This window comes from Penicillium cataractarum, assembly GCF_028827025.1.
Source record: "Penicillium cataractarum strain IBT 29864 chromosome Unknown utg000005l, whole genome shotgun sequence".
Lineage (NCBI taxonomy): Eukaryota > Fungi > Ascomycota > Eurotiomycetes > Eurotiales > Aspergillaceae > Penicillium > Penicillium cataractarum.
Window position 1 is genome coordinate 2,370,545 of NW_026622741.1, and position 12,422 is coordinate 2,382,966.

Genomic DNA, 12,422 nt, shown 5'->3' on the forward strand with positions numbered 1-12,422 from the left:
CCAAATAGGCCGAGTTGGCAATACTTTATGCACATTATTGTGACGAACAAGCGTCTGGTCCCTGGGCCCGTAATCAAATACACAGCATCGCCCTCGGTACCAGTGCGAAGATTTATGTATCTAGCGAGTCAGAATGCCTACTCTATTGCTCTTTCACTCTTAAGTCGCGGTTAATCGAATACCTCGGCAGTGCATTTTAATAATCGACCACCGAGGTGCTTCCCAAGGCTGTGCGGCTACGGCCGTAGTGCGGGGTCACCCAGCGCGCGATGTGATTCGATCACCCGCAAACAGCACATCACCCCGCAAGAGCATTCTGGATGACCAGGCAGCATAAGATTGCGGCTGAATACCCTTTTTGAAAGTGAGAAGACTTTTACAATCAACAACACAATGGCATCTTATCAGTACACGGATATCAAGGTCGAGGTGAAGGGAAAGATTGGTGTCATCAAGGTAAGCCGATGGATGAATACCTCGTAAATGATGATATTTCTAAACCGAGGCATAGTTCAATCGACCCAAATCGCTCAATTCCTTTGGCGTGAATCTCCTTGTTGACACTCTACATGCCGTGAAAGAACTCGATGAACACCCAGATACTGTCTTCACAGTCTTGACGGGTGAAGGACGATTCTTCTCCGCCGGCGCTGATGTTCGAGGTCAGTCTGACACCGTGACAAATTTATTGCGGATGAACTCTTTGACTGAATATTGGAGTATAGGTTCACGGCCCCTGGATGAAGGGATGGCCGATCTCACAAAAACTCAGTTAAAGCTTCTCCACTTGTCTCGTTTCACTACCAGTAGGTTAATTGGTACCCCGGGCGGAAACATACTGCCAGCTAAATCATGACAGTGATGGAACTCATGAGATCGCTCATCGATCACAAGAAGGTATTCGTCTTGGCTTTGAATGGACCAGGTGTGGGAGGAGGAGCTGCTTGGTTCCAGGGAATCGCCGATATCATCCTTGCATCCGAGACGACCTATCTCCAAGTCCCATTCAATTCGTTGGCCTTGGTGCCCGAGTCGGGATCTGCGACCAACCTGGCCCGACACATGGGTGTTCATCGCGCAAACGACTTTTTGATGTTTGGCCGGAAGCTTACTGTCCAGGAATTGGAAGGTTGGGGATTGATCAACCGCACCTTCCCCGTTGACGGCTTCCATAATTCTGTCGTGGAGTTCCTGGAGAAGCAGCTCGAGGTCAACGATGGTGTTAGTATGATGGAGACCAAGCGGTTACAGAATCTACCGCTTAGGAGTGAGCGCATCTTGGCGGTTTATAATGCGACCGATGCGCTTTCGGAGAGGCTTGCGAGTGGAGCGCCAGCTGCACGATTCCGAGCGAAGAAAGCTGAACTTGAAGGTATGACAATATCCTATTTTGATGCTGCCCATGGTCTGATAGTTTCCGGTAGCGAAATCCAAGTCCCGGCTTTAATCTTGGGCAGTTGGATATCTTTAGAGATTTTATACGTCCCGCTTGTGGATGATTCTTGCACAATATTTGCAATGGGAGGGCCTCTGTGGCTGGAATGCACGTCATACAACAGCGAATTGGGAAAAGAATCAAATTTTGTAGCGTAAGGCAAGTTGTAGCACCTATAGAGCCATGAGAAATACTTGAAACAGAGTGTGCCTTCAACAGCCAAGTTAAACTGGCTGATGACCACCACACAGTGTGGCGCAAGAAGACTAGACTGAGGATGGTCTGCAGCGTTCCTCATTCTTACTGCTATCGATTGCTCTGACAGATAAGCTGGAAGACTATGTTAATGTGGTCAGCGCTAGTAAATACTCGCAGCCTGACAGCCTTGCAATAGCCAAAGGAGGCGGGGCGCCAAAGGAGAAGGAGCAGCTCCTTCTGCACACGCACCTCATCCAAAACAATCCCAGAAGCTCACCTGCTCCCCATTTCTTCTCCCCTTCAACCCTCCATACCACACAACAGGGTCTAGACAAAATGCCCCGAAACGAGAGCAAGATTGAGATTGCTGCGCCGCCCGCCAAAGTGCGAGAAGTGGTACGTCGTCACAGGTCATCCATCAGAGAGGCGGCTACTCCGTACAGGGGTTACTGATACCAAACAATAACTAGCTCCTCAACTTCTCCGCTTACCCAGAATGGCACACCGATTTCATCAAGGGTATCACGATCCAAGACGAGTCCAAGACAGCTGAGTCCCTCGTCAATGGAGACAAGGTCGAGTGCAACATTGAGGGATGGAAATTCATCGCCGAGATCAGGGTGGGTACCCGCCCGGGCCGCTTGTTGTTTAACTATCCAGCTCCAACTCAATGCTAACGACTGTTCTCTCGCAAAGGAAAACTCTGAAGGGATGTTCTCGTGGCAGGGTCCTCCCGTCATGACTGTCGCGGGTCTGCACCAGTTCCGCATGGAGCCCGCCAAGGACGGTACAGCCACTATCTTCACACAATCAGAGGATCTCAAGGGTCCCCTGTCATTCTTGATGAGCCCGTCGCTGTTGGGCAAGAAGATGGCTGCTGATTTTGCAGAGTTCAACAGAGATCTCAAGGCTCGGGCAGAGGCTTCTTGATCTCTAATGGACTGACACGGACACCAGAAGCCTGGGACTCCCATCGGCATCCAGCGAGGATGGCGTGTTACCTGGTGGGCCCGTGGCTTATACTAGATCTGTCGATCTTTTGTTTACTGCACACGCACCTCCGATCGATCGTGCATCCTTTTTCCAGCCCTGTTAGGCAATGACTATTTTGAAGACAACCCCTAGTCGTTTTGAGTGTGATTTTAGTCGTTCTAGTTATATAACATCTCATTTTCTTGCAACAGCCTGATAATTCCGTGGATTCGAACCTAGTGGGTTTAAGAGTGTGGCTTGCATGAAGGATTCTTCAGCGTAAAGCTTTTGGCCCCCAAATGGCCTCCACTCGGTAGATTGATTAGGGATCGAGACCATGGCTTGTTAGAAATAGAGCATCTTAGAGACTTGATTCTGTAGAGAAAAAAAGATCATTGGCGTACATAACGAACAATGACACAAAAATTTAGAAAGGAGAAAAACAACGAGCTAGGTGGGGAGTGGATAATAATGTAAACAAATAAATACAAGTTAAAGAAAAAAAAAATAGAAAGGTGCAGTCGTCCCACCAAGCAGCCAGCTTCCCTGTAACGGGACGGTGTATTCCGGCGACGCCACCCCAGGGTGGAAGTGTCTCTGCAGAATTGCTTCCCTCAAGGGTCACTTCCATTGCTTAGCGCCTCACAGCGTCGTGGATTACTCACACGAGTGTGGCGGCGACCCCAGGGTTCGTACCGGGCACGCGTACCCGCTGGCACAAGGCCGAAGCAAGGTTGCTAGCTTGGCGGTGGGCCTCCCACTAGGTTATCCATGACAGATTAAATATTTTGCAACCTTTTCATCTAGATAACCTTACTTTCGGGATTTCGAGGGCCCGGGTTCGAACCGGGCCGCCACCACTATCATATTTATGGACTCCATCTTGGATTACTATATTTTATTCAATAGCTTTCATTTTCTAGAAAAATAAATTGTACACCTAGTTCACCCCGACAACGATGTAAAAACTACGGCTGCCCTCTTCCCAAAGAAGCAAACCTGCCTGTATCGAGCTCAAAGCTCAAAATGGAGGCAAATGTACACCCTGACACCCAATTTGTCTCCGATACACCAGGAGTTTCTATGAATGTGCAATTACCTACAGTAGGAATTCTCATGATCATTCTTATAGCTCATTATTTTCCGATCGTGAGTCTTCCAGTGGATCTATAAAATCAAGGCTAAACGTACAAACAAGGCACAATGGGAAGTTTAAATGGTACACATCCTCCAAATTCTCATACGACTTAGCATCTATGTACACTTTTTCCGCTAACACATATCATCAAACCGCCACTTCATCGTCAACGAACAAAACGACCCAGATCTCCCACAATACCCAGACCTCCCACGACATCCACCACCGTCACATCCCCCATCCTACAAATCCAAATACTCCAGCGACTCATTTTACATACCGGTCACCGAAGAGCCCGCCACCACGAGGCCTCAAGCCTTCACCGAATTTGAATGCGACGAGCGTCAAGCAGGTAATCGAGCTACAAAGCTCGCGAAGGTGTTTGTCGCTCGCGTCCAAGCATTGGCACATGTGCTCCTATGGCCCTTTTATCGCGCAAGGTCGGTGAGTAGGTTGGTATGGTTGTTGCTATTGGTCATTCTTATTTATCTTGGGGTCCTGGCGGGCATAGGCTGTGGGCTCTGGGCTTTAGTTTCACCCCAGGGACCTTCGGTTGCCGTGGCTCCGGTTCCAGAGGTAGCTCCAGAGGTAGCTCCGGTTGAGGTGGTGGTTGAGGCTGCGGTGGAACAACCTTCGGGGCCCCCAGTAAGCGGCATTTCGGATTTTGAAGGAGATATTTGGTGTAGTATTCTCGGATAAATACTTGACAACTCGGGAAGCTATTAAGAGGTCTTCGCGCTGGCTTGTTTGTGTGATGAAATGTGTTTCAATTTGTTGCTCTATATATCCAGTCTATGGGTTCTATTCCAAATTATTATCTCTAAATTAAGCAGACTTCTGTTTCTTCGAACCAAAGTTCCACTTCTTCACACGGAAGCAGTAGTAAAGTGCAACGGCGGCGGCAATATCGAATACGATGTATACCCAGAAAATGCCGAAATTGCGCCATCGCTCATCCCATACCATTCTCACGGAGCCCAGATATTGGTCAGCGTTTGAGAGAGAGCAATATGCGCAAGACTGAGTTGCATTAGGGTTCTCCAGATACCCAGGCGCCACGGATAGGTACTTTTGGAGGTATTGGCCACAGGTCAAGCCCGACGGAGGGTTGAAGACAGACATTTCCGTATCACTGCACTTGATCTCCCGTCCATGCATTTGGTTGGCAGCGACACCGCCGACCCAGTATGTGAAGGGCGAGGCGCGGTACATGAACTTCCAGAATCCAGGGAGCGCATCAGGGGTCTGCATGACACCGTTGAATGTCAAGGCCATGGAGAACAGAAGAGTGACGATGGCGCCTGCTGTTTCAGCATCCGGTAGGGCTGCGATGACCATATCTGCGAAAGTGCCGGAATACACGAAAAATTGCAAGAAGAATAGGAGAGCTAGTCCTTGCCGAGAGGAGCTTTGTATACCATCCACGGCATAGTAGTAGCAACCATAAACGAGAATACCCATGATGATCTGGTATGGGATTTCAACCAGAATGGACGAGGTCATGAACGCGACCCAGGAGTACGTCTTGGAGGGACGTTCGCGGACTTCATAGAGGGCCCGTTGGGTCAAGAACAATGGAATGATTTGCTGAACCAGGGAGGAAAAGATGGCGCAGATCATGAAAAGAGAGAAAATCTGGTTCTGCATACCCTGCTGGGAATGGTCGGGTTTGAAGAATGAGAAGCCGATGAAGAGCCCGGAACAGAGACCAAGCATGATTTTCGCAATAACGTAGTCCGGCATCCGCCAGTATTGCTGGAACACTCTGGTAAAGACGATGGGCATTTGCTTCATGAGGGGCATTGCAAACTCGGACTGTTCCCTTGGGTCTGGAAGCTGATCCGGATCGTGCGCGGGCTGGTTCTTCTTGCTCTCGTGAATACGATCAATCTCGTTTTGCACACCTGCTGCTTCGGCACTTCCTTTCCAAAGGTCGAACCAAGTCTTGCCTTCTGGATTGGTGCCAGCGTTGACAATTTCGAGCATATACTCTGCCGGGTTCTCATCATCGGCACAGGGGCGGGCTCCGTGGTGTTCGAAGTAGTCGAGGAGGGTGCGAGAGTTGTCACCGATGGGCCCAAAATAGACAGTCTTACCACCACGGGCCAGGAAGAGCAACTGATCGAATTGTTCGAACAAAATTGCACTGGGCTGATGGATGGTGCACAAGATTGCCTGACCGGCATCGGCGAGTTTGCGTAGGAAGTTACAAATTGCCCAAGAGCTCTGAGAGTCCAGACCGCTATAACCGGTTAGTAAATCGTTTTGAGTAACATGGAAAGAGGATCATACCTAGTTGGTTCATCAAGGAACAGCAACAGTTTGGGTTTAGCAGCCAGTTCAACACCGATAGTCAACAGTTTCCTCTGTTCCACATTGAGACCCTGACCCGGCACACCCACGACCGCTTCGGCGAATTCCTCCATGTTCAGCATCGAGATAACTTCCTCGACGTACGCGTACTTCTCTTCCTTCGAGACGGAAGCTGGTTGGCGAAGCATTGCACTGAATCGAAGACTCTCGCGCACTGTCGCTGTCTCAAGGTGTAGATCCTGTTGTTGAACGTATCCCGTCTTCCGCTGGAAGCTAGAATCAAGAGGTTTTCCATTGACGAACATGTCACCAGTGATGACACCCATAGTGGTACGATGGGCCAACACGTCTAGCAATGTGGTCTTGCCAGCACCACTGACACCCATCAAGGCAGTCAATGTGCCTGGTTTGACCCAGCCGGAGACATTGTCAAGCAATCTTCGAGGCTCGCCCTTGATCTTGATGTCATAAACGACATCACGCCAAGTGAAGAGATCTCGCTGGGGAGGCAGGTTTGGCAGATTATATTGAGACTTCTCATTAGAGGCCACAACCTGTGTGCCATTAGTGTCTTCTTCATCGGCGCCGCCATTCTTCAAGGCCTTTGGCTCATGTCCCCGCCGGAAGACCAATACTTCAGCGGTGCTCGTGGTTGATGAGTTCAGCTCCGTGCAGACGAAATAAATTGCCAGGAAACCAATCAAGAACGCAATCAGAATACCGAAATTTCGCCAGACGTGCGTATAGGAGTATTTATAGGAGGCCCAGATGTATGCATCACCACTGACCGTGCTTTGACCGGCCACGGCACCTTTGGAGGAACAGATGAAGGTATCACCGTCCATGTTCGGGTAGGCCGGGATCATCGAGGAACAGGCAAAATCGCGACCGTGGAATTCGTTGGCAATTAGGATTTCAAAGGCATAGTAGATGGGATTCAGATAGTGAATCCAACCAAACCAGGGATGCATGTATGGGACCGGCACAACGAATCCTGTATAGATGACCAATGCCAGAATCAAGATACCGGCGAGAGTCATGGCCTGGGACACAGTTTTGGTGATGGCAGCCATGGTGCGGAAGACTGCACTCATGACAAACATGATGATGAAGTTGATGAGAAAGTATATGAAGAATTGCGAGGGTTCTCGTCGGAGATTACTGAGGAAGTATAGGATGACGTTGAAGGCGATCGCGAGTAAGAATTTGACGGGGATATCACTCAGGATTCCGGCGATAGCTTCGGTGAATGGATGGTAGAAAGCATACGTGTTGTGCTTCTCAACAATCGGTCGCTGTGAGTATAAACTGTTGATCTCGGTCATGGCTGTCAGGGCGTTAAGGAGTACTGCATAGAAAAGCACGGCGCCTTTCTGGTAGAAGTTGCTGGTCTCGGATGGTGTGCCGTAGAATACGGATCCGACAATCAATGCGATAATGCAATTTCCGACAAAGCTGGTGATGGTAGATGTACGCTCGTTCCACACACGTTGGTACGCGCGCTTAGTATTCATCTTGATTTGCATCGGCACGCTGAGCAGATACGGCGACGCTGAACGAGTGTGGTCTGCTTGAGCCTGGATTTTCTGGTCCTTGAGTTTGCGAACGTTGCCGTCTGAGTTAGAGGTAACTTCATCGTTGTGTTGCTTCATGATACGCTGTAGCTCCTGGTATTCAGGCGACCGGTGCCAGTAAGCCTCGAACTCATCTGGCGTTCTCGGGACGTGGCTCTCCATACCCTCGCGTGCCTGACGCTCGATCGGGTTGGTGACTGATGTAAGGAAATCTCCGGTGGTTTGACGCGATGGGCAGTACCAGCCCTGTCGCTCAAAGAAAGCCTTTGCAGCACTTGCAGGACCAAAATAGATCTGACGTCCTTCATACAGAACCACAGCCTTATCGAACAAGTCATAGATCGCTTGACTGGCCTGGTAGATGGCGACAGCATGGGCTGAATCGTCGATATCTGCGGCTAGTCGTAGTGATTGAACAAAGCGCAAAGCAGTCGCTGAATCCAAACCACGCGTTGAGTTATCCCACGCAGCGAGCGGAGCCCTAGCGAGAGCCATCTCTGCAATACTAACACGCTTCCGTTCGCCACCGGATACACCACGTACAGTGTCATTGCCCACTTTGGTGTTGTAGGTATGTGAAAGTCCAAAGACTGCCATCATCACCTTGGTGAACGACTGGGCGTATTCTTCACGAGACAGTCCCTCCCGACGGGCAGAGGGAGTACGGGCTGCGGCAGCGAATTCAAGAGTCTGACCGACAGTCAGATGAGGGAAGTGTTTGTCAACCTCTTGGTTATAAACCATTTCACCCTTGAATTCCTTCTGCATCGTCTGTTGAGGGATGCCACTGTAATGAACCTCGGAAGCTTCGTCCAGCTCCAAACCATGTAGCTCTCCACACAGAGTCTTGAGGAACGTACTACAGCCGGAACCGGGTCTTCCAAGTACAATGAGGAGTTCGCCGCTTTCAAGAACGCCATCGAATTGCTTCAGGATTTGCTTCGGCGTTTTAGTGCCGAGACTGAATGTCTCTCGTGGACGAAGAAGGGAGGTGAAAATTCCGTCCACGGTCTGTTGTAGCTGCAAAGCAGCACCGGTGCCTGTGACATGGACATTGCGAAAGTAGACACTGGCTTTGGAGTGAAGAATGCCTTCGTGGTTCAGCTGACGGACAATGAAGCGTAGCCATTTGGAGAGGTCGAAGTCTTTGCTCTCGGGATCGAGCGCAGGGTCATCAGCGCCTATGACTCGTGACGCAATCTTGGATAGTTGCTTGTCACAGCTGACCATTTGAGTGATGAATTGAGCATCTGCGGCGTCGATCTCGGGCCGTATATCTGTAGGTGATGCGAGGGTCTTGTCGGAGTGATCGGAGGAGGCAGATGAAGGTGGCACCTGATTATAACCATGTTCATTGTCGAGATTGTGGGAAGCCTCCTCGTGGGAGTCTTCCTCTTTCACGACGTACATGGTAGGTGAAAAGAGCGACGTAGGTTAGGGATTGGATAAAGAATGAATGGAATTCTAGTACCAGATGGGATATCCTCATGACTATATGGCCGGGGAAGGGCCACAATACTGGGATGCCTTGAATCCACCGGAAGACATTTGGTATCCACCTGCCAGAGTTCTAGAGCCAATTGAGAAAATTGAAGGCATGGGGCCTGGCTACCTAAGTTGCCACCAAACCATGCCAAGATTCATCGCTACGATTCGGAGCTGTAATTCACGCGGAACGGAAAGTAATTTTGATCCGAGCCTGAGATCTTACGTGGGGATGAATCACACCAAAATTTAAGCTGTGGTAATCATCGTAAATATCAGCGAATTGCGTCGTCTGCCTCCATATCAAAAGCCATCCTCGCAAGGTGTGGGCCAGAGTATAACTGGTTCACCCAATCGGAGGCACGGGCTGACCACCGGAAAGGCGCCTCAGTTGGCCCGACAGAAAACAATCGGCCTTGAAATAGATGGCCTTGGCAGTCGGAAGACCTCGGCTCGAGAGTGAATAGTAATCAATTCGTAGTCGAATAGCTTACTCATAAACTTGGTTTAATGCATTGGTATTTGCATAATATCTTAAGTAGATTGGGCTTACAAACATGCCCACGCCCGTCTGCCCGGTCATTCCTAAGCCTATGGCTACTAGGTATGGGGTCAATCGGGCTGATAATTGCTCCGACGGCTAGACTCCATCAGAACTTCCGTCTCGAGTGCTGGACAATGACGTGAATAGCATTACATATTCAATTGCTAAGCTAGTATGCGCTCTTAGTGAATTTATCCATTGATAGTTGCATCATAAGGTTCAATTTTGCATTTCGCACATTTAGAGTTCAAATGTCGGCATCGGCTCTCTGATCTGCGCATTTTGAACATCTCACACAATTAAGTTGAAACATATGTTGGAGCTGGACTTCCACTAAAAGTACAAAAAACCTTCTGCCTTGAGTGAAGTGCTAGGCATCAGGCATAATTGTGACATGTCTTGGCTATGCTTTTAAACCCTGCATATCTACACAACTGTTATAAAGCTCCTTCAAAAAATCTTGTCGCCCTCGGCTTTTGAGTGGAAATTGTCGACAAGGTCTTTTCACGAGGCAGCTCTCGGCAGCATCAGGTATCAATGGGGTCAGACCGAACCCCGAGCCCCGCATGGCAAGCGACTGATACCGTAGTCACCACCAGTGTGCATATCGGTTCCCGATGCCCGACGGTCCGACTTGAGTGCGGCGGGCCGGGCCTCACAACCCAGGTCCGAGTACACCCTATGGCCGATAGTAAAAGCTCTATGTATTATGTAGATAACTATAACCTTTTCTCTAAGACATTATATTCAAATTCAGAACGTACAGCTGTCATTGCGTGGAAAATTATGACTTTGCCGTAATTTTTGAAGGTCTGTTTAGTTAATGGGAAATGGTGTCATTCAACGGGGCAACGATTAGGATATTCTGTCACTAGTTTTTGGCTGTTCGATATGAAAATATCCCATAAGGCTTTGGTAGAACACATGGCCATCAAGAAATGTCTTTCATGTGACAGTGGGACCACTTAAGGGGCTGACGAAGATCTATAGAAGACGAAGAACCCACCTTAATCTTGGCGATATCCTTGGCGAGCGGGCCCTATAGATTTAGTCTTGAACAGTTATGGATATTTTTCACATATTCTCCTTGAGCATGGATAGTCTTCCTTGTGCAGGAAAGGGGGCGAGTCCTTGCTGCTTTAGGACGAAACCTGGTTGTCTTCTCTTGCACATCTAAGTTTAAAACAGCTTCTGCTTCTAAATCAGATAGAATACGAGAAACAAGATTGAATTATATATAATGCTATCGCTCTAGTTTCCATCGTTCAGACTTTCTTTCTCTTGAGTCAGAAGTCATATACTCCTTATGGTGCTGAACTGTGACGGTGCAAGGGTTGTGATTCAGGTCATGTGGTAATATTTTAGTAGAAGTGGCCTAGTCTTACTGGATAACCCTTATTGGACAGCCGTAAAAATCTTGGGCATCGGATCATCTAACCTGGAGCCACAGTTGAGATGGATGGTCATCCATAACAGTTTCTGTGATCCATACTTACATCCCCGAAGATGAGATCCAAATTACATAAGGGTCGTATGAAATAGGAAAGGGTCTGTTCCTATGCAGAAAAGAAAAAAAGTGTCTAAGCCATAGTTGTTGAGCCGCAATATCTTGTCGGATCCGCAAAGGGACGCGGCCATACCCATATATCACACTCATATTCCAGTGCAGCTCCCAGGATCATTGCAAATACAAAGATCTTCAACACTCTCATTATTATCAACCCTTGGAAGAATTATCAGTTATGGTTCATAATAACGGTACTTTTGCCCGATGTATAGATACCATTCCTCTTGACTGGTCACAGAAGCTGATACAATATAAGGCAACGAGGACCTCGAGTCCGGTAATCTCCCACCACATGGGTCAGATGGCACAGCTATTTTTGACTTCGAACAAAGCAGTCCTGAAGAAAGCGAAGACAAGCATAATGCAGCCCGGGGCTGGATAGCAGTAATCATTGTTGGGTGTATCATCCTGACAGTTCTTGCTCTCCTCATTTGGGGAGTCGTAGCCTATACAGCCCCAAGCTCAAAGCCCCCGAGCCCCTCTGAACAGGCTGCGCCCGCCAAGAATATTCTCTCCAGAAATACCCCTTACTCAACCGCCAATGTGAGCTTCACGGACAGCGTTGCGAATAGCTCTACTCACAACTCCATTTTCAGCTTTATCAACACTTCCAACGGTACTTATGCCAGTTCTCTTAACGCGACTGATAGTCGATTGTGAGGTCAAATATGACTGCGGCTGGAACGAACTTCGCTCAGACGGGACCTGCGAGTCAGGTTGTGAGAGCAATGTCGACTGTCTTCGTTCGCAGCGTCATAAGAGTGGATAGTGTTAATACAAAAACAACCCCTTTTGGCAGTTTCCCTATCATCTACAGTGTGTTTTATATTTGTCGAAGCAGTTCCAGAAATGAGAGGGTGAAAGTGTGCCTGGCAGGATTTAGACAGCAGGCAAGGTGGAGAAGATATGAAAGGGGTAGATACGATTTATCGCTTTGCTTGTATACTACCATTCATTAATTCGCTATTGTACTGATCAACCTACAAAGTAATAATGAAATTTGTTGCTATCATGTCTTTCTACCCGGTTGAACATAGTTAAGCGTTGAGCTGCCGGCCTTTAGATGGGTAAACAGTACAGAGAGGTTAGGATATTAGCGCGGTTTTGTAACCTTTCTGAACTACCATCAGCTTAAAGTATTAGGCCTAATTTCTTAGGATACACTTTATAGACCGGAGATAGGGAGCAATCTAATC

At 48.5% G+C, this 12,422-nt stretch overlaps 2 protein-coding genes across 2 annotated transcripts; one reads left to right on the plus strand and one right to left on the minus strand.

Moving 5' to 3' along the window:
* Positions 1-393: 393 nt before the first annotated feature.
* On the plus strand, positions 394-2,563 carry N7496_006530 (uncharacterized protein; the record flags this gene model as incomplete). The annotated part of the gene is made up of 8 exons (XM_056699459.1): positions 394-456; positions 512-662; positions 726-806; positions 860-1,372; positions 1,687-1,715; positions 1,766-2,029; positions 2,104-2,253; positions 2,330-2,563. 8 exons carry the CDS (start codon positions 394-396, stop codon positions 2,561-2,563), a joined length of 1,485 nt encoding a protein of 494 aa, XP_056554872.1.
* Positions 2,564-4,568: 2,005 nt separating this feature from the next.
* On the minus strand, positions 4,569-9,040 carry N7496_006531 (putative ABC multidrug transporter; the record flags this gene model as incomplete). The annotated part of the gene is made up of 2 exons (XM_056699460.1): positions 4,569-5,985; positions 6,036-9,040. 2 exons carry the CDS (start codon positions 9,038-9,040, stop codon positions 4,569-4,571), a joined length of 4,422 nt encoding a protein of 1,473 aa, XP_056554873.1.
* Between the last annotated feature and the right edge of the window lie 3,382 nt (positions 9,041-12,422).